The sequence below is a fragment of the Pseudochaenichthys georgianus genome, chromosome 11 (genome assembly GCF_902827115.2).
Source record: "Pseudochaenichthys georgianus chromosome 11, fPseGeo1.2, whole genome shotgun sequence".
NCBI classification, from domain to species: Eukaryota; Metazoa; Chordata; class Actinopteri; order Perciformes; family Channichthyidae; genus Pseudochaenichthys; species Pseudochaenichthys georgianus.
Window position 1 is genome coordinate 24,295,649 of NC_047513.1, and position 22,819 is coordinate 24,318,467.

Genomic DNA, 22,819 nt, shown 5'->3' on the forward strand with positions numbered 1-22,819 from the left:
TTTTCAACTCCTTCCATTTTCTTGTAGTCTACTCAGCCTGAAATAATGAAGCATTTTCTCGAGTCGTTCATCCCTGACTGAATCCACAAAGACTCCCCCCCACCCCCCCCCCCCTGCTGTTGCACATTATTATATTCACAAATACCATCGACACATTTTTAGAAAATCTCTTTTTCTGCCTGATCTCACCCTGGTTTCCCTCCCTCTGCCATGCTGTGTGCAATGTCCAAGCATTAAGTCTTTCATTTCGACCTGTCTGTCATATTAGCAGGGATGAAGGTGGAAATCAGCCTCATTTGGGGAATATGTCCCTTCACTCCCCTTGAAAAACAGTCAGTAAACAGCAAATCATTTGACAGGTTACAACTTATTTACTCTTCCTCTCCTTTCTAGGCAGCAGGTGATATATATCGATATCCTCATATGAGATGAAATACCTTCTTTGATTCTGAATATCATAATATCGTTTTAAAGACTGCACTAAGCGGTCATTTTCTGATTTCAACTGACTGTTTTGGGACTCAAGGGACTTGTCTCTATTCTTGTTTTGCTCGATCTCAGTGCTGCATTAGATACTATCGACCCTGATATCCTATTGCAAAGACTCAAGCACTTAGTTGGCATACAGGGAACTGCTTTAGGCTGGTTTAGGTGCTTTCTATCTGAACGCTCTCAGTTTGTACATGTCAACGATGAATCTTCCATGCAAACCAAAGTTAGCCATGGAGTGCCACAGGGCTCAGTGCTTGGACCTATTTTGTTCACACTATATATGCTTCCGCTAGGCAATATTATAAGGAATCATTCTGTAAACTTTCATTGTTATGCGGATGATACTCAACTATATTTATCCATCAAGCCTGTTGAAACCAATCACCTAAATAAAATTCAAGACTGCCTCAAGGACTTAAAAACGTGGATGACCTTAAACTTTTTGATGTTAAACACGACCAAAACTGAAGTTATTGTACTCGGCCCAAAGAATCTATGAAACAAACTATCTAAAGATATACTAGTTATGGATGGCATTAATTTGGCCTCCAGTGAGACTGTAAGGAATCTTGGTGTTATATTTGATCAGGATTTATCCTTTAACGCCCACATAAAATCAATCTCAAGGACCGCCGACTTCCATCTACGCAACATTGCCAAAATTAGGCATATCTTGCCTCAAAACGATGCAGAGAAACTAGTCCATGCATTTGTTACTTCTAGGCTGGATTATTGTAACTCTTTATTATCAGGGAGTACCAAGAAGTCAGTCAAGTCACTTCAGATGATTCAAAATGCTGCAGCTCGTGTACTAACCAGAGTTAGGAAAAGGGACCACATTACTCCTGTTCTGGCTGCCTTACACTGGCTCCCTATAGAACACAGGATAGAATTTAAAATTCTTCTTCTCGCCTACAAAGCCCTTAATGGGCAGGTGCCATCTTACCTTAAAGAACTCATTATACCCTACTGTCCTACTAGGGCATTGCGTTCCAAGAATGCAGGGTTGTTGGTTGTTCCTAGAGTCTCTAAAAGTACAATGGGAGCCAGAGCCTTTTCTTATCAAGCTCCACATTTGTGGAATCAGCTTCCAGTTTGTGTTCGGGCGGCAGACAGCCTATCCGTTTTTAAGAGTACGCTTAAGACCTTCCTTTTTGATAAAGCTTATAGTGATAAAATAAAATAATCTAATAAGAGTGCATTGACGTAGATACGTTGTGCCTCTTCACCTATACATTTTAGTTCTTACTCTTTCACTTAAATCCTAACAACTTAGATCTTATATTTAAAACTTTATCCAAACCTTTCCCCTCTATGACCTCTCGAGGTTTATTAGAGGGTAACAGGTTGCAGAGAACGCCTAGCCCGGCCGGGGAGTGTGCAACGTAGTCACTGACCCACTCCTACCTCTGACAAATTCAGGTTCCAATGGGGAGCTTTTTCCCTGTGTGTGCCTCTCCACCTCTGTTTCCTACTTCTTACTTGCTACCCTTTTCCCTCAACCTATCCTAAGGGAGTGCATGTATGTAGACACGTTAGTTTAGCTGCTATAGGCTTGGACTGTTGAGGGGGGCACCTTACTCCGTCTTTCTGGCTGTTTGTACCTGTGTACTCTCATGTTCCGATTAACCCAGTTTCCCCCAAATCTCTTTTTTTGTGTCCATACATACGCCGGGATCCTGAGTCGAGGCTAATCCTGTTGCTGTGGTCGTGTGTCCTGGATCCTCTATCCTGAGCACTGGATCTGAGTCCTGGACTTCGAGTCGTGGCTGAACCTGTCTCTGCGGTCCTGCCAGACTCTCACCATACTACTTCACTGATGGCTCCCACAAGATTGCTGACATCCTCGTGGATTCATCTTCTTATTACAGACACATGCATTTCCAAACATTTGGATTACCTATGTTGTAAATGTATTATCTTTTTGATTTACATACGGCATCTATTGCACGTCTGTCCGTCCTGGGAGAGGGATCCCTCCTCTGTTGCTCTCCCTGAGGTTTCTCCCATTTTTCCCTTTAAACTGTGGGTTTTCTCCGGAAGTTTTTCCTTGTACGATGTGAGGGTCTAAGGACAGAGGGTGTCGTATTGTCATACTGATATTCTGTACACACTGTGAACACCACTGAGACAAATGTAACATTTGTGATATTGGGCTATATAAATAAACATTGATTGATTGATTTTGCTTCTCGCTTATTTGCCCTTTCCTCAAATATTCATTAAATAACACATAGTTGATGATTATTTATCAAAGTTCTCATTGTGTATATATATTGAAATCATCCAAGGTCAACATGGTAATGACCTCTCATGTTAAGACAACATGTACAGTATGGATCTACTTTAGACTCATTATATAAATAATTAATTGTATTGTTATTATTCAATTTTGAAATGTATTACCTCTTTGTGTATTATCTAGTTTCCCAGTGATTGTGTGTGTTCACCTGTTGCTCTTGTGTTTCTGCTTGCCCCTCCAGCTGTGTCTTCCCTTGTCCTATTTATTGGGTCGTCGACGTTGTTTTCCAATGCATGTTCCCGTTGGTTTTCCCTGGGCTTCTTTACCTCGTGTTCCTGGTTTTGTTCCCCTTCCCCGGTTTGTGCATGTTCAGTTTTTCCTTGGTTATCGTTTGTTTGTGTCTTAAAGCTTTTTGTTCAAACTACTTGGCCTCTTGTTTTGTACTGCGTTTGGGTCCTGCCTTCTTACCAAACCCTGACTATTGTATTCTTATTATCCTTGGCTGAACTGTGACCTGTCTTATTCTGTATTTCACACCTGCATTACATTTTATAATTAACCTGCACATTTATTGGAACTGTACACTCTTAGTTCAATCCATTTCCTATTTTATTTATTAAGTCATTTATATTGGCAGTATACAGTCCTCCATTCGGTTAAGGTACTTTAGTAACAATGCTTATATATAATTGTAAAAACAAGAACAGCAGTTACTTAAGAAAAAGTGTTTATGTATAATGATGAAAATGTAATTGCAATATTCAATCAATCCGTCAAAGTACTTAATGCAGAAGAAATTACATTTTGACTGTTAAATACTACATCATTGTATTACATGCATTAATGTAAAAGCAGGATTTTACTTTAAGGGTTGGTTAAGAAGGAGCACATGTACAAAAATAAAGATTATTATCATTTTCATCATTAATCAATTAATTTTGTTGGTTTGTAAAAATGTGATGCTGCTCTCGACACATTCATTTCCCTACTCGAATGAGTACAAGTTTATATTTGATCTAGCTATTTGGTAAAATATCTCAGGATGATTTTCTTCAAATCGCCCAGTCATACTCCATGCTAGGATGTAACTCAAGCAATGTCTTCTTTGCCAACTGCATGGTCACAGGCGTACCCACGGCATCGATCCGACAGCTGCCTGGTAATACTCACTGCAGCGTCCTTTAGGGCAGGTCACAGATCAGTCAAAAAAAGAAAGAAAGAAGGGATCAAGTGAAGAAAGAAACAAGTGTGTAGGGAGGGAGTTAGGAGAGGAGACGAGGAGGAGGATGCTCTCTGTGGTCCCTCTGTTCCCTGCCGTCACCAGGGAGAGAGGTGAGGGGGCTGGTTGTCATGACGGCAGTTGTCATGGCAGCTGGACTGGGTAATAAACAGGAGTCTGTCCAATCTGTTCAACCAGTGGCTGCCGCAGCAAACACTCACAAGATTCATTGATGTATATTTTTGGTATTTTTTATTTGCCTTTGTTTTTCCATATTCCGATGTTTATTTATTTTACAATGTATGGTTTCTGTAGTGAGAAAACTTAACAACCCTTGGGTGATGAGACTATTATCTTTAAATAAGCCCCATTTAATATTTGTACAGATGCTTTTCCCTTTCCTGTAGTATGTGTTATAGGTTTATGTGCATGCAAATGGTCTGCAAAGGCTCAAATCCCAAAGTTCCTCTCCCTCAGGCACTTCCATTATTCAGTTATTCCAAGGACAAAAATGCCAATAAAAACAAATCCTATATGTTTTCATGCAAGTTGTTTAGAGACTAATGGATTATAAAAGCACATGTAAGTATAGCTAATTGTGTACGAATGCTGTACATTTCCACATCTTTGATACATCATGTGTAATATTTTAACTTTTTAAGCCAACAATTCCTTTTTATAAAACCTAATTTAAAAAAATCTATTCTTATCTTTTATACACTATTTGTATATTGAAGTTTTCAATAGCATAAATACTAAATTACTTCATTGTCACTTTTCCACCTTTATTCTACATTTGATATGAAACAATCAATTGGATTTATGTGAAATTGTTCCAGAGTATTCCTTTGCCCATCATTCAGACTTCCCAGGGTGCAGCAGTTCCCCTTTAATTTCCCACTGTTTTACGGCTTCATATCCTGATAGCTGTTTTATGATGTCTTAAATTTGCAGAACTTAATCAACCCCTTCTCAGGCATGCTTTTAATACAACAAGCTTAGAGTCAAATAATTAGAGCAGGAGGTGACACAGTTAATCTTCAACGCTTTAATTGACTGCATAGTTTGGCTTTATTGCAGATCTAGAAAAATGAGATGGCAGTTCATTCGAACCTCTCTGAAGATTATCTACGGGAAGACAAATTGAAGCCACTTGAGCAGTAGAATACATTTGTTAAAAATAAAAAAAACATATCAATAAAATAAGACTAACGAATAAGCCGACTCCTGGAGGGGTTCCAAACAAAAATAAAAATCCCGATGGAATCTGCGAGGGAGGGTCTCCTTCCTCAGCTGCAGGGTGGGAAACGGGCTCATCTTCCTCCCTTATCACAAAATATGGTCTTCATCCTCGGCTCTTAGAGCTGCGCTACGTCTCGTCAGTCCTCGTTTCCCTCACCTGCTAGTCCATCGGTCCCTTCATTGGTTCTGATGTTCCAATTTTATCACCATTCTCCAAGTCCATGTCCCCCGCATCTTTCCCCACTTCTTTCTCCTCTCCTTTCTCCTCTGCGCCATTTCCTGCCTCCTCCTTTACTTCCACTCCCTCCACCGCCTTCTCTCCATCCGGGCCTTTGTCCCCTTGGCCCTGCTTGTCTCTGAAGACCTCCACGCCCAACATTCGGAGGTAATGAAACCTCTCGTTTCGGGGGACGAAGGCTCGGATGGACGTCTTCCCCCTCCAGCCGCACAGCTGGATGGGACACTGAGGATCCTCTGTGTTACTGACAACGGGAGGGTAATGGTGAGGGTCAGGAATGAACAAAGACCCCAAAAAAGGATATGAATGTGCATTCAAACACTTCAAATATAAAATAAATTACACTTACTTTGGGTTGGGAATGTACTTCAACACAATGCTGCCCATCACTGTGGAGAGAAAGAGACTCATAACTAAAAGCAGCAAAACATTTGCCCAAAATAAAAACAAGCTGTAGGGCAATGTAGGTCCCTCAAAATCCCTCGTTTTTCAAATCCAAAATATATGCCTTTTATTATGGTATAAAATAGACAATTGGATACCCCCCAATTTTAGGAGGAGTAAAACAAAATTCTCTGCCATTTTTAAATGTCAAAAGCTATAGTGGATCATTAAATAATTTCAATTGTTTTCTTTTGGTGGACTAATTGATTAGTAGACAAGTCACAGCTCTATCTCCATGTACGGTTTCTTACAGATCTGAAAATAACGCAGTGTAATTACAGTTCTCTTTTGCCTGGAACTGCTCAGCTCCTCCCGTCAGTGCCTTGCTCAAGGGCAGCTCAACAAAAGCTATTCAGGAAATTAGAGCATTACTCGTTCACTTGCTCTCTTTCATTAAATGCCAGCCAAAGCCAGAAACCTCCAGGCTGCTTCCCAAAACAAATATTTAGTTTCAGTATCAAAAAGGAAACTGTAGTACTGTAGTAGTAACATCTGCACTAATATTAAATACAGAGCTCAATATGTCTGAAAGTGGTCACCGAGTTTTGAATACATGATGACGTTTTGCCGTGCGTACCCAGTTTCTTGGCCTGAGCGTGAGCGTCTGCCTCCAGTTTGCTGAGGTAGGGGTTCTCCTGAGTCAGCAGCACTTTGATGTCCTCCACACTCACCGTGATTATCCTGGAGCGGATATACGGCTGAAGACTGTAGATACCCTGAAAGCACAAAGAGGAGATGAGCATGATGATCTGCAGGCTGATATAATACCGTAAAATGGTGCATATGAAATTAATTAATTCCAAGTTTGTGTGGAGTGTGAACTCGGCCGCCTGGCTCTTGTTTTTTTCGCCTCTGTGGAGAATACATTAGTGACAGGAGGAGAGACCAACTGCGTGTGAAAAGGAGGCATAAGGGGGTGATTTAACGATGACATTTAGTATCAAATGAAAGAATATGGAAGGTGTGGAAGTCTTGCGGATGCAAGCCAAACATGTCACAATGCATTTAAATCACGAGGTTAGTGTGCATTCAAAAATAGGATTATAGTTGTGTAAAAATGTGCAGCTAAGGCTTCATGCTTTCAAAATAAATAAGCTTCTGATTAGAACACGCTGGTCAACACAGAACAAGTTCATTCACAGCAGATTATTTTAATTTTTACTGAATGTGTGAGGATGAGAAGTGATGTCCAGGATGCTGTGGTGAAAATACAGTGTGTGTGTGTGTGTGTGTGTGTGTGTGTGTGTGTGTGTGTGTGTGTGTGTGTGTGTGTGTGTGTGTGTGTGTGTGTGTGTGTGTGTGTGTGTGTGTGTTACCTCCTGAGCCAGTCTGAAGGCACAGCCAAACTCCTCTCCATCACTGTTGCGAGACCACACCTTCACCCCCGTGTTGATGACCTGAGTAACAAATAAAATAATGCTGATTTATTGCAAAACACTAATGGCGCGTTTCCACTGCAGCGGGTAGCTCGCTTTAAGCGTGCCGAGCCGTGCGGGGCCCGTTTTTGGTTGCGTTTCCACTTGGCCTAGTACCGGCTAGCGGGTCCTAATTCACAGTTTTTCTGGCCCCATAAAATCGTGGTTCTAGGGCCAGGAACAACCAGGCTGAGTCGGGCTGAGTATGCTAAACTAGAGAGAACCCTTTAAAATGCGTGTTTTCTAAATGGAGCTTGGCTAAGCTAACGTTATGCTCCGACCTTCCACACTCACAACAACGGCCTATACAGACATAAATAAAGCAGCGACTGTATTCGCCATGACGCAGGCAGTCTGTGGTTTGTACTTGTTTAACTTTTGTCTAGTTTCTGAACAGATATGAAGAGCTGTGAGCTCTGAGTGCTAAGAGCTAACAGCTGTGTTGTTTTTCTGGGGCGCTCAATGAAGATGACGTCAGGCTCCGCCTACACTGCGTTACTATAGTAACTACCCCAGTTCCTAAACTGTAATGGAAGCGCAGCATTAAAGTGAGCTGGGCCAAACCGAGGCCGAGCGAGGCCTGCAGTGGAAACGCGCCAAAAGATGCCAAATCCTCCGGTCTTTAACTGCACTAATTATTATCCCTCTTGAAAACATAACCCAGGGTGGTAATTTAAATGAAAATAAAGGACTAATTATGTTACAGGAGGTCTTGTAGTATTACTCTTGATGCGTGTTGTAATTACTGATGTTCCCCAAACTGCCTTGCTTGAGGCATCTACTGTACAAGATATCTCTTGTGTGTAAACAGAGTGCAGCTGGTATCTGGTGTCCCAGCAGGAGTGGGAGGAAAGGGTTGGCTTTGCAGAGTAAAACTCAACAACACTTCAGGAGTTAATATTCATGATGAATCCTTTCCAAACCTAACAACAGAAACCAATCACTTTCATCTTTCTTTAATATGATGTTAAAGAGTCCCTATTGTGCTGTTTGGAGTCGGCCCTTTCCTGTAGTGTAATATAGGTTTCTGTGCATGTAAATGGTCTGCAAAGGCTAAAATCCCCGTCTTCCCTCCAGAGGGAGTTTCTCTCCCACAATTCTCTTTGTGAAACTTGAGATATGAAGACATGGTAGTCCGGCAGTGGCTCAGTCAGTAGGGGCTTGGACTGGGAGCTGTAGGGTCCCCGGTTCAAGTCCCCGACCAGACCTAAAATATGGAGTGTGGACTGCTACGTGGAGAGGAAAGTGACTCATAAGTGAGGAGAGCAATGAGAGTGAGTCACACACACACAGCACCACCTGGTCAGGTGCTGCAGGGTGGAGGAGAGGGATTTGGGATGTGAGAGCGTCCCATCTGTTAGACTGTTTCCCTCAGATGGATGGGTACATGTTCACTCAGTCTGAAAATAATGTGCCAAAGTAAAGCCAATATGTCTGTAGCCAAAAGCTGGCCCATGCACTGCTATAATAAACATAATGGCGCTTGTTTGAGTTCACTGTAAATAGAGCTTTCCATAAGACGGCTACTTTATAGATTACATTTTTCTATTCTAATTAAATGTATTTCACCGTGTGTGAACATTTTTACGACTACTAGCCTCAGACTTCAAAGCACAGCGAGCATGACGATAAATACTAGTCCTGTATAAGTTCCGCCCCCACATGCTTTATCCAAGTGTGTGTGTGTGTGTGTGTGTGTGTGTGTGTGTGTGTGTGCACTCTGCTGAGAGGAAGTGTGTGCCGAGTAGAGCGATGTCTTCAGTGTTTGACAAATATTAGCAGAATAATTCATTACCAAACCAAATGATGAGGTGTATTGATTAAACAAACGGGAGACTCATGAAACGGGCTATTTCAAATCCCCGGTGGCAAGAACTTGTCCTTTGCTATTTTTAATTGTTTGTTTTTGAATTCCCAGTTTTATGTATTGAGCAGGGGATAGAATATGTTTGGGTAATCGCTGTAAGGAAAAGTTTGACAATAAAATTTAACCAAACTTGACAATTGAACAATAAGCTTTAAAGGGGCCCTATTATGCTCATTTCTAAGGTTCCTATTTGTGTTCATGTCCATGCTTACGTTCACGTCTACTGTTCCCACTGAACGGCTACCCCATATCCTTATGTAAAGCTCTATGTATCGTGTGATCAATACTGCCTCCAGAAAATAATTGATCATTGAGTTGTTTTATCTATTTTTTATCGTATTTCCATGGGAGGAAATGCTTTGTCATCATCATCGACCCAGGCTTTCGACATGTGCAATGATCTAAACAAACAAACAAACACACAGACACACACAGACCTTCATGCGCTCGCTGTTATTGAGCAGCACGTTGCGCAGCTCTTTGGACACCATGTACAGGTGGCGCTTTTTGCCGTCGTGGGTCCTGGTCAGAACGTTGATCTTGGGGAAGTTGGGTGATAGATTATAGAAAGACCTAGAGAAAACAGAAACAAGGTTAAATGGTTGCGTCACTAAAATGCTCAAAACTATAAATCCAATGTCTTATAGAGACGACGTACTGTATGGTGGTGAAGACGGGGTCCTCTTCAGTGAGGAACACAAAGGGATCTTCTTTATAACCAAACAGCTTCTTCTTCTTGGAGGCGGGAGGTCTGGGAAACACAATGGACATTCATTTAATAGGTATATTTACATTTAAATTACCCAATACATGTGGGTTGTGTGCAATGTCAAAAGTTTCAATAAACCTTTAATGAGGAACAACTTTGTGTGAGCTTCTAAAGATTAGCTTAGCCAACAAACAATCAAGGAAATTGCTTTAAAGTTACTATCTTCAAATGAGCGAAGCAATGACTCATTCGGAGTTCTTAAGAAACGTTGTTTTACTCGAGTCCAAGAGAGAAAAGTCTTAATGAATTGATATAAAATGGAGCATCAAATCTTATTCTCCCTCTGGAGGAAACACAGGGATTTAAGCCTTTGCAAACCATGTACATGCACACAAAGCTATATAACACACGACAAGAACAGGGTCCATGCAGGAACCCTGAAGTCAAATGTAAAACCTGTTAAGACCTTTTTAAGACCCTTTCCATACATTTTAAGACCTCATCGCCACTTCGAGTTTTAACCGGTTACATTGACGACACTTTACCTCACATGTACTCTATACAGTATTGATCGTCCTTCCTCCTTGTCTTCCAACCATTTGGACGCAGACTTGCATTTCCCCATAACGATGTTGTTTAACAACCGGCGTAAACGGGCCTTCGCACGCTATCAAGCAGTGAGCGTGCGACGTCCTGTTCAGGTGACGTCACATCCATAAATAAACTACACAGAATCACACTACACACCTACGCAATGATTGCATTCAGGCAGCTGTAGAATACAACCACAATTTATATACTTATTGAAAACAAGCTACAAAATGTAATACCTTGGAAAATGCGGTTTAATACTTTTTACTAGCCTTAATTTTCGCTAAATTGATTTATCAACCGTTAATACTTTTTAAGACCCTGCGGAAACCCTGAAGAAAGGGAAAACCCCAAAAAGCATAAAAGGGCCGCTTTAAATAAAAAGGATTAACCAAAATGCATGTGTTTAGGAAGTACTGAGCATGCAACTAAACAAATGAGACTTGGATGATACCTTTGTTGTTGTCAAATGCAGCCGCAATTTACTTCAATTAATCAATACTTTTAAACATTTCTGGATCTTTCGCTTTCAATGGGTGCATGTGTGAATATTAACGTTTTCTCCAATAACTCATATCTGTTGCTAGGGGTGAGATACAACAGATACAACAATGTTCTTTTTGTGGGTGATGTATTCCTTTGAACAGTGCGTATTTCTTCAGAATTATTGTTGCGTTTGTCAGAGAGAGAGATTGGTCCTCTATTTAACATGTCGCCTCACGAACTCGCCGCCTTCCTTTGTTCATTAGCTGGCCGCATCGCCATGACTCACCCATACTCTCTCTCTAGTTTATCAGTTGTCTCCAGGGCTAAGGGAGAGTCTTTGGGTTCCTCCTCTTCTACTACTTTCTCCCCCAACCCCTCCTCAACAGCACTGTCGGGTGGGCAGGGAGTACCGGAGGGGATGGAGGCTGCGGGGGAGCCTTCAGTCTGGGCTGCAGCGCTGGAGGAGACATCCTCTTGTCTCACCTGGAGACGAGCGGAGAGACAAAGAAGAAGTCGCAGCCCTGTTAGTAACAGGTGAGTGATGCAAAAGTGGGGGGGGGGCTTCTGCTGCTTCAACACACTTCAGTTCTGCTCCATTTCCCTCCTCAAGTAAAACTGACTGTCTCATCATGCATTAGGTAGGTGTGTGTGTGTGTGTGTGTGTGTGTGTGTGTGTGTGTGTGTGTGTGTGTGTGTGTGTGTGTGTGTGTGTGTGTGTGTGTGTGTGTGTGTGTGTGTGTGTGTGTGTGTGTGTGTGTGTGTGTGTGTGTGTGTGTGTGTACCTTGGGATATCTTTTGTTCCAAGGCATCGGGGCTTTCTTCACCAGCACAGCCACAAAGAACCCTCCAGTGTTCTGGTGATGTGGCAAAATCCTCATACTGCAATAAAACCAAAACACAGAAACATAAATCAAGGCTTTGGGGTTTTCATGCTGCCCTCTACTGAGCAGACCATTTGTTTCCAGCATTAAATAAAGAGAGGCTTAGCCACCATGTGACGATAGCTCCCTCTGCTGGCCTGCCTGGAGCCGGACTGAGCTGTAAAGTAGATGCTGCAGTAGAGATGACATCATCCACCATTAAGTGAGAGTGCAGGTGTGTACATGCATGTGCATCCATGCAGACGTGTGTGTGTGTGTGTGTGTGTGTGCACGAAAGATGACGCCAAGAAAATAAATCAGATGCTTTACTCGGCTAATGGAGTTGGCATCGATGAAATCAGAATAAATTGAAAGTGTTGGTGCAGATGCGTTTCTCTGCTTTGATGAGCTAAATACTCTCAGGAGGATACAAAGAAGAAGAAATAAAAGCCAAATTAAGAGAGGGGAATGAGATTCAAGGACAATTTATTTTGTATACACTATAAAAATTATATCAAGGGAACATTTTTATTAAGATGGATGCATGTTTTTATATTCAAAACTATCGTTACCAAAAGAATACTCTGATTATTTTGGCCCTCAAGGCGTCCTGCTCTCACTGTTGCTATTTGCTTATAGAGCCTTCTAAAGATATTAAAAACATTACATGAACTAAAAGGTTTGTGGGCTACAGAAAGGTGCCATTTACCTAAAAATGACACATTACAAGGGGCAACAAAATGGTATACACTTGCTGTATCCTAACAAACAAATTTAGCATGACAAATACGTGTTAGCTTATTCATTTTAGCTTAACATTTGATCAAGTTTGACGCTCAGTGTTGCCTAATCTTGGAATAGTTTGTTGCCGAGACAGACTAATCATATCTCTTCATATCTCAAACGGAGAACATTTTCTCCCGATTTGTCAGTCTGAAAATCATATTTTTCTGTCAGAATGCTCCTATGATATATGGCTTGTAAAAAGAAATGGGTCCAATATTTGATTTGGTGACTACATGGAGGAGGAATCGCTCTGTAATTTGCATCATTGTTAATTTCCCCCATTTCAGTAAATATACTCAGGACCTGACGCTGGAAACACACCCGACACAAATACAGGAAATTGACTCTCAGTCACTTTTCCAAACCTGTTCAAGTGACTGAAAGGCACACTGTGGGGACCCTCACAGTGTGCAGTATTATGGCACAAACACACAGTATGTTGCTGTGTGTGTACATACCATCTCTCCAGATGGAAGTTGGCCAGTTTCTCTGGGTTTGTTGGCGGGAACATGGTGGGGCGGATCTGCGTGTGACGACTGACGGGAACCTCGGACCAATCAGAGAACCACTGGCCCTCCTTGGTCATCAGCTACACACACACAATAGGTTATAAGTGTGTGAGCCAAACAAAGCTATCAGAAATCAAATTAGGTCCGACTTTGATGTTCCTTTATGATTTGTTTTGTTTTAGTGTTGTTATTTCTTACCTTCCAGGAATTGACCCCAGGCATCGACTTCAGCCCCGGCAGATCAGCTGATCCGTCGACCAGCTCCAACGTTCCTGGCAACGAGGACGGGAAAGACATTACGAATTGGCAGAAAAGGGCTGGATTTATATCTAAATATAACAAGTCATACAATTTATAAACAGATACATTCGGCAGATCACAAGTGAAATAAATTGTGGCTTTGGCTCGACAGCGTTTGAGCTTTTGTGCTACTGCTCCGCTTTTTTTATGTTCTCTGACCTCAAAGAGAAATTATACAGCGTTAAGGGCTGCTGGAATAAAATGAAACCTTTCTTTTACAGCAGAGTATTATTAAAGTTTTCTGTGTGGGCATTCAGACATGTGCTAACGCAATATTTCTTGATCCCGAAAATAGAGTGCGCACGAAGGATAATTTCCTTTTAGTAACATTCAAATGGATTTGATATTTATGGACCTGGGGTCTAGTTTAATATTCTCTATACCAGGCATCTTCAAAGTCCGGACTCTGGTCCGGACCGAAGTCACCGAACCACAACTGTCTCTGGACTGTGAGCAAATTATACTTTTCATATGTATTATCGGTGTTATCTGCGAGACATCGCCACAAGTTGGCGAGTCAAAATTCTCCGCTATGTCCACTGCAAACAGCACTCTGCATGTCCGACTGTCTGTGTGTGTCTGTCAACGCATTGGTCCAATCACATTCAGCATCCCGTCAGCGTTTTTTTCCCCCCACCAACAGTCTGCGAATCAGAGGCACAGTTGGGCGGGTCTTCGCGGAATGCGGGTGGGAAAAATGCGTGTCTCGTCTCTTTCAACCTGTCTGAGTCAGAGCTAGAGTTAAAAAAAAAAAAAGTCAGAGCGAGAGTTAACAGCTCATCTAGTTGCATCTGTACTGTAGCTAGTAGCCTAGTTTCACCTACCGGGGTGGCAACTGCCACCCTAAAAATAGGCCTTGCCACCACATACCACCTTAAAAATAGGCCTTGCCACCCCATGCCACACTAAAAATAGGCCTTTCCACCCCATGCCACCCTAAAAATAGGCCTTGCCATCCCAGCTGGCAGCTTTGTTTTGAAAGAAAAGTGAGCCACAAGGCTCACCGGACATTTATGAGAGAAAGTCTCTAATGTCCGAGTGCAAGTGAATGCAGCACAAGACGCACGTCTTGTCACCCCGGCCCTGGCGCGAGCGTGGAAATATGATTGGCAGCGATTTAATCTGAAGTGAACGGGACGGCACAAAACGAGAAGCATTCGGACCCAAGCACTGAAGGAATGAGGTATTTGCGGAGAAGAGACTGTCAAGTTTGGCTGTACTCAGCATTGAATCAAAACGCACTAAAGCTGTTGATCTTAAATCAGTTTGAGGCATTTTGCTGAACAAGATGGTAATCACTGCATTCAGCTGTAATAGACATGTCAACTTGATGCTCTGCTCACGGATGAGCATACAAAACTATTAAGATGATGACCTTACCTGTGTAAATATTTTGCCACCACAAAACAGTTTTAAGTCCTGAGAAAGTCAAATAAGACGGTGTGTAAAACTACACTGCCCAGCCAAAACCACTTTGATTTAACTAGGCCAGTAGGTAAGGACATTCCACTGGATAATAACTGAAGTATAAAAGAATGCATGACTGAAGTGATGGAGACCAGGTTGAAGGCAAACAGAAAGAGGAAATAACAGGTCAAATCAAGCAAATCCCTCTCAGATTCCACAGCAACCAGAAGAACATAAATACTGGCTAGTGATTTGATTCATCAGCTTTGTGATGGAATACAAAATGCACAGTGCATTTCCTTAGCTGTGGATGAGTCCACTGACACCACTGACAATGCTCAGTTGCTGGTGTTTGTGAGTTTTTATGATGAGGCAAAGGGGAGTTTGTTGAAGATGTGTTGGGCCTGACGAACCTCAGTGGACACACAAGGGGCAAGACATTTATAAAGCAATGCTGAATGAAAGAGGGTGCCGCTGCCTTTATTCATAACTGTGCAGCTCTTACACTGCGACTCTGAGGGGTCAAGCACAGACACAATAACAATGAAAACTGCTGCATACAGATTATTTTTGTTTTTGCAACCTCGTGTTAAGAATATTGTTGCAATTGTTTAAAAGTTTGAATGACTGTAATAAACGGACCTTTGTCTTTGGACCTTTAAGATTTGTATTTGAGTACCCCTGCTCTATACCATTTTAATGAATTTTGTTTTCATATTTCCTTACACGTATATATGAGGTTCAAGGAATCTGATATACACAGCTTCCAAATCCACAGATATAAACATTTTCTCATGTTTTCAAATGTGGAGGATAGGCTTGTCCTTGTGATTATAGGCTGAAAATTGTTGAATTTTTGGACATGTTGTCCTTTGGGTATTCTAACCTTTTCTAAGTTTAATTAATTACAAAAATGGTTGGGACATGAATTACAAGTACTGATAATTAAAACATCAAACTACAACTATGACACAGACTAGGCTGGTTAACGTCATTTTTTAAACTGATGTCCACAGTGGATGAAATCCTTTTAAATATGGACCTGTGCTTACTTTAGCCAGCGAAATAATGGAAAAAATTACTTTGATTTGAATAAAAAGTCTGAAATATATTGCTTAAATTGGCCTTTATGAGTGCGTTTGAGTGTTTACTACCTTTGCTTTTCTCCAGCTACGACACAAACTAAGCTGGTTAACATCATAAGTGACTTTAAACAAACATTTTAAAACCGATATCCACAGTGGATGAACTCCTTATTAATGTGGCCCTGTGTTGCAAACTTTGTTCATATCTTAACTGGCTGTGAGAACCAGCCCAAACTTGTTGACTTGTTCTTACTTCAAAACTAGAAAACTAACTTTGATTTGAATAAAAAAGTGTTGTTTAAATTGCCCTTTGTTAGTGTGAGTGTTTGTTACCTTCGCTCTTCTCCAGCAGCGCTGCGATGACAGCCTCGTCCTCTATAGGGTTGAGTGAACAGGTGGAGTACACCATCCTCCCTCCCACTGCCAGCTGCTCCACACCGCGCACAGCGATACGCAGCTGGAGCCTGATCAACACACATATGCTCTGCATTACTGCCAACTTCTTAAATTAGCAGCAAAATAACACACTCCATTCCCTTGTCCTCAAGTCAATTTAGAGCATGAAATCCTAGCAAACACACAATCTCCGAGACTTACCCGTGGAGGTGCAGGCTGTTGCTGGTCGTCCATTTCTTCCACACGTCGATGTTCTTCCTCATGGTGCCGTCGCCGCTGCAGAGCAGAAATCAGAGTCAGACACATCCTCAGACTCTGCCCGGGGCGCAGAAACAACTTCCCGGCAAAAAAAGTCTGCCAAGCACAAACTGGCAAAACGCCGGCCTTCAGCTGACTATTAACATCACTGCCGACTGCTTCTCTCAGTCTTCATTACTTCTTGTCCTCCCTCCGTTGTGTTTGGCAGAGCCTCCTGGCTTCAGCGCCACAGCTGGCTTAACTCGGAAAGCATTTGCAAACAAATACAGTTCTGTTTTGGCCATAAAATTACACTGGATTTCACGAGGAAAGACTTTACAACGTACTGAGACACTAAGAACATAATGAACAACCATATATAAGGACCTGTAAATACCCTGCGTTTGACAGACAGGGTGAATAATGATCTCCATCTGTTACACAAAACTCTCCTCCAGCCAGACGCCCACACACACAGCAGAGTTTATCAGCCATATTTCTTCCTTTATCCACCTCCTCCTCAGACCCTAGCTTTCCTGCAGTGCTGTAATACAGTGCGTGTCAGTGATGCAGACATCATGAGGGTAAAGCCCTGTGCTGACCTGCAGGGCACGTCACAAAGGATGCGGTCGTAGAAGAGGATGTCCTTCTTGCCGTCCGAGTCGATCTTGAGGGTGGGGATGCAGGTGGCGTCGTGGTTGACCACCATGATGCAGGGGCTGTTGAGACGCTTGGCTTGGTGCACCAGCAGGTAGCAGCGCTTGTTGTCCACGTCGTTGGCAATGACAAAGCCCTCTGCAAGAGTGGATGAGAGTTAACTACTGTCAAAGTGGGACGGGCTGCTGATTTACTTATCTTCCATGGTTTTTACATGTTTGCGTCTTACCTGGGAATGGCACGTCGATGTCAGAATGGAGCATCTCGATCAGCTGGGCTGTTTTTGACCCTGGAGCTGCACACATGTCCAGGATCTGCACAGAAACACAATCGTCTGACCTCAAAGCAATATCAGCTGTATCAAGCCACAGGGGACAAGCTTTGCACGGGAGCACAACGGCAAAAAACTAAAAATAACAGTGAAAGACATTTTAACCTTCAAAGAGGGCAGTGCTTTTACCTTGTGGTGTGACTCGATCTTCAGGAGGAGAGGAGGGATCATACTGACAGCTTCCTGTCGGCTGATGTTACCCTGCAAGGACAAACACAAGAATGATGCCCATTCATTTCTCTGTGACTTCTGACATTTTCAGGGGTTTGTTTGATTCCCTATCCAGGGTAAATGTAATTCATTTTCAATAGAGCGGGACGGTGATTTCGTATTTTTCGTATTTCGTAGGTTAGCATCGCAAGGGATCCTGCAAGAAAAGCCAATACAATTTATCTATTGGATTTTGGAATATATGTGAACATAGTCTATGGTGAACAAAGGTTTATGAGGACAGTCTCCACATATAAACACCACGTATCATTTTTGAAGTGTAAAAGCAAACACCAGAAGTAAACTACTTCACCAATGCTAAGCTAAAGGCAGCTACACAACCACAGTATTTATTTCAGGCAGCTAACCAAAACTAATTCAATAATAAATAAATAAAAACATTGACTTCGAGACGAGGAAGTTCTAAAATTCTAACTCATTTGCATGTGATTGTGGTCCATTTTTGTTTGATTCGTCTCAACTCACCGACTCAGTCTCGCTGACCAGGAACTGGTGGAACTTCTCGAGCAGCGGAGACTTCCTGATGATCTTCCGGCTCATGTTGGTGTGCCAGGCCTGCTCATCGGGATACCTGGAGCAGAGACAGTGTGTTCTGAGTTTCTAGTTTGAATCTGCATGTTATTTTCGCCTCGAGTTACACCATGAGATCTTACCATTTAAGAGGCTGTGGGGCCTCAATCTTCAGGCCATCGATCTCCACCTCCTGAATATCCTTGAAGTATTTTTCCTTCAGACAGTGGAGGATTTCTTTGGCATGGCTGGGACAAGGCAGAAAGGAGGAGAAAGTGGGCATGTAGTCACAACAAGTACTTGCACCAAGGCAGCAGTAATTAGACATGACAAACACAATCAATTCATACTAATGTATTTCTTACAAGCCTGAGCTTAGATCAAGGTCATGAGAATGGCAAGGCATGTTTATATACAGCACATTTGACAACAAGGCACTCATAACATTAAAAGCAGCAAGACTTAAGTCACAGGTGTAAAGTTGTGGGAAAAACCCTACATACCAACTTTAGTAAATAAATAACAAGGTCTAACTTTCTCCCCTTGCTTAGACCTGTAATGAATCTTAAAAATAAGGACTTTGTATGTGGTTAAGCATGTTATGGCTATAAAATTGGAATGCAAAATAAGGTCTTACATTTCTTTCATCAGAGCACAGTGGGCTCACAGGGAGGGGGGGGGGTGCAGGAGCTCCAACAAGCCGTTTAGGACAGAGAGTGAATACACATACTATACAGAGATGCTGTATGAGAAAATTGCACAATATAAATCTATTCTAGTATAACTCAACAATGGAATTATGATTAGTAGAAATGGCAATGACATGGGACCTTTAAAGCATCGTGTAGGCTTTGACCATGAAACAAAACAAAGAGATCCTGGTCATTGATATGTCGGGCTCACCTCTTGTATCCAGTGATGCGGATGGTTGCTGGCAGCGGTTCCCTCATTACATTCATGAACTCTTCAAACTCTCCCTCAGGCACCAGGCCTAGCTCTTGGTAGTAATGCTCGAACAGCTTATTCTCCTTGACAATGTCTGCATAGCCAGCTCCCCAGCCCTGAAAAACAAGAATAATTTACAACTACTGTTAATTATATGCATAAATGGAACCTGCTAACCAGTGATGCTTGATGAACACAGAACTTTTGAAGACAGTGCAGTTAAATTGAATGTCATTGAAAAAGTTCTACATTTTAAGTTGTCTTGCTTAAGGCCAAGGGTAAATAAATCAAAAGCTTCATATTAAGACATACCACAGTAAAGAATGATCTAATAATCAATTCGGCATGTAGTAAACCACACACAGTACTCCCTGCATGGTGTTGGGACTAAAAACGATGTGGCTTGGAAAGGGTAAACCAATGCATGTAGCTCAGTAGCTGTACGCTTGGCCACATCAAATTAGCACATTTCTGAACAAAGTCTGGTGAAGCCACACAATTATCTCAAAAAAGGGGCATGCATCTCGAGCAATCGTGCTAAATAATGGTAAAACATCGCTTTGGAAAGGTAAAGGTGAGCTAACAGTGAAGCTGTCTGGTGTTGCAGCTGTTTAGCAGTGTCGCAGCAGCACGACTGCACACGTTTTGCATAAAAAAAAACATCTGAAAATTATAACATTTGTTGTACCATCGCATTTAGTAATTTAAGCACATTTGATCTGACTGAGCACTTTACAGCAAACATTAGCAGGTTATGCAGAAGTAGAAGAGTGAGTCTTACAGCGTTGTCTCTGTTGTCTCTGTCGTCTCTGCCAGTATTTTGGGTTTTCTGCCTCTGCCTGCTTCGTTTCCCCATGTTGGAATAACAAACAACTCTGGAGAAGAGTCTGCAAAACGACGTGTTAGAACTGGATAAAGATGAGTTTTAACTGTAACTCGGATCAAATGTATACACTGAGAGTCTGAACAGGAACTGCTGCTACGCTGTGTATTCTCAAAACGTGTTGCCTGTGACGCACGTGAATCAGGACCCCTCAAGGTGGCCACATATCTGCCTGAAATAAAGTAAAATATCTTCAGGCCGTTTTGGGCATTTCATGATTTTGTATTTAGTTTTGATTCCGAAATAATATCCAATTGATGTACTTAAAAAATACTTGATTGTTGCTTTAATTCTTCAAGTGTTGTTCTAGCTAGAGAAAAATAAACTTAAATACAAGAGTACTTTTAAAACAAGTGCTCAAAATACCATACAGGCATAGGCGTCATTTGAAAACATAATAGTAAAGACATACAATAAAGTATGATAACAAATGTAATAAATAAGAATAATAATTGAAATAAATACTTAAAAAGTCATATAATAATAAGGGGAAAAAATACAATAATAATAATACTATTTTTTTTATTATAATATACAAATAAAACATTTAAAAATCAATAAAAGACGTTTGTGGGTCTGCCTGGGTAAAATAATTGTAGTCATAATAAACCTGCGAATGATGCCCCACCACCTCTGAAATATTCAGTAAATACGGATCTAACGAGCAGACAATTGTATGGCTCAGTGGTTAGAGCAGGCAGACCACCATGTGGGTCCAAATCCCGAGTACGGCCATATGTTTCAAATGTATATAAATGATTAATATCGATAAAATATTAATAATATTTAAATGAATAATAAGGAAAAACAATAATAAGAAAATAAGAAAAAAACATATAAGAAAAAAAGAAAGACAAAATGGTAATAAATACATTAAAAATAATAATAACAGTAGGGAGACGACGCCCCCAGCACCTCTGGGGGACGTGAACAAAATTAAATTATAATTATAAGAATTTAAAAAATCAAATGATAATTAATTAAATAAATAAAATAATAATATAATAGATAATACAATCATAAAAACTAACTTGAAAATAAATAAATAAATAAAGATATTTAATATGAAATCAAAAAAACTAAAGTAATGAAAATAAGAATTAAATACACTTGATGACAAAAGAATCCTTGATGCAAAAGCCTTTATACCTTATAGTCTAGCAGGGAGGGCCCTCAGATTTTGAGATACCCCTACAAATGACATCAATGATTTTTCTTATCTTTAGGGTCTCCCATTAATGAAATTGATTGTTGTCAAATTAGATTTTGGGGGAAAAAATGTTTTTTTGGTTGTTCTTTAGAACTACCCCAATCCCTGAAAAATAGCCAAATTAGACCAGGCCGAATATGGGAAAGGTGACAAAAAAGCCCATAACTTGAGAATGACCACTCTTTTCCTCTTCAGATTTGCTGAGGTATGAACCAGGTGGCTGCCATACATCACCAAATAGTCAGACAATTATTTAACTAAAAAATACTGAATTACAGTCCTGTAAACTTAGCTTTAGTTTAAACGGAAATTGTACTTTTGGTGATAGGAACATAGGACTGAATCAATGTTCTCTCATTTATCAGAAAAACAGAAATCCCTAAAAAATACACCATTACTGAATTGTCTAGGGTGCTATTGAACACTAACCCGTAGTTGTATGGAAATATCTGGTACAGTTCTATTGCAAATTAAATTTCTTTAGACCTCTTCTCTGATACAGTCAAATTCCGAATGGGGGAGAAGTGGCATAATAGCCTAAGTTAAGAATGCTCACTCTGATGGTCATTATATTTGGAGAGGGAAATACCAGGTGGCTGAACTACATCACCAAATAGTCAGAATAAGAGTAACCCAATACAATAAAGTGTATCAGTTCTAAATGGCAAGCCTCTAAAACAGTGTTTCTCAACACTTAACCAATAAACAAACACTCGCGGACCACCTAACTCCACTAATATCCAAAAACACATCGTTTTTTACAAATCGCCTGAAAATGGTACAAACAAGTGGCCACATGTGTGATGAAGGTGTTTATCTGGGCTATATCATGCAATCGAAAGTGAAACTTAAAGAGCCTGTGACACGAGTTTCCCCCATCATCCAAACCCATCAATTTGAGTAAATATTGTCCCCTTGAAAACCGTTACTGAACTGATTTTGGATATTTGTACTTTGATAACCATTAATCTGCCCTTCAATGTTGACAATTTTCTGGATCTTCTCGGGGATTCTTCAAGTCCCGCCAAATTATGTGTGACGTCATTGCGGGCACAGCGCTCCAGCTGCACCGTTCAGGATCCCAGCTTCTGCATGTAAACGCACGATGGTGCACACAGCAGCAAGCTCAGACAGCGATGACAGTTTAATTTTGAACGTGTCTGAGAGCTCATATGAGGCTGAAGGATCGGTTTATTCTGTATCTGTTAGAAGTTTAGGAATGAGGTGTGTCAATATGGGTGATCATATGGTCATGTAGCCAGTGGTGGAATGGGACTAAAAATCATCCCGGGACTCTCGACCGGCCCACTTCGGTACCGCTAGTAAATTGTCAACGGGGGGAGTGGGGGATGTCAGGGGCGGCGGGTGCTGTAGATAGTAAATGTAAATATGTAAATATTTGTGTCACTGCATCCTGGTAAAATACAAATATAATGTATAATGTCTGTGTCTTTGACATTAGCGCTGCTAGCCACCTGTGCCCTGTACTACGAAGCCAGTTCAACAGACCCTGGATATGTTTGAGTA

General features: G+C 41.2%; 1 protein-coding gene across 1 annotated transcript; it reads right to left on the reverse strand.

Annotated features, from left to right (window-relative positions):
• Window positions 1–4,986: 4,986 nt before the first annotated feature.
• On the reverse strand, window positions 4,987–20,217 carry nsun2 (NOP2/Sun RNA methyltransferase 2). Its single transcript, XM_034094838.1, has 19 exons — window positions 19,981–20,217; window positions 19,158–19,315; window positions 18,398–18,502; window positions 18,210–18,315; window positions 17,643–17,714; window positions 17,412–17,496; window positions 17,128–17,320; window positions 16,490–16,564; window positions 16,226–16,356; window positions 13,299–13,372; window positions 13,050–13,180; window positions 11,728–11,824; window positions 11,232–11,428; window positions 9,818–9,910; window positions 9,597–9,732; window positions 7,194–7,274; window positions 6,455–6,593; window positions 5,783–5,822; window positions 4,987–5,677 (listed from the first exon to the last, which is right to left on the reverse strand). The coding sequence occupies exons 1-19, from the start codon at window positions 20,053–20,055 to the stop codon at window positions 5,356–5,358; spliced, it is 2,310 nt and encodes a 769-aa protein (XP_033950729.1). The 5' UTR covers window positions 20,056–20,217; the 3' UTR covers window positions 4,987–5,355.
• Window positions 20,218–22,819: the final 2,602 nt, after the last annotated feature.

Bases quoted from the DNA above. Each gene is read 5' to 3' on its own strand.
- nsun2 (XM_034094838.1), bottom strand. From the start codon at position 20,055: ATGGGGAAACGAAGCAGGCAGAGGCAGAAAACCCAAAATACTGGCAGA. The intron at 16,565-17,127 runs GTCAGCACAGGG...TCTGCTCTGCAG, and splicing joins CTTTGTGACGTGCCCTGCAG to CGGCGACGGCACCATGAGGA. The intron at 7,275-9,596 runs GTCTGTGTGTGT...TTTGTTACTCAG, and splicing joins ATAACAGCGAGCGCATGAAG to GTCATCAACACGGGGGTGAA.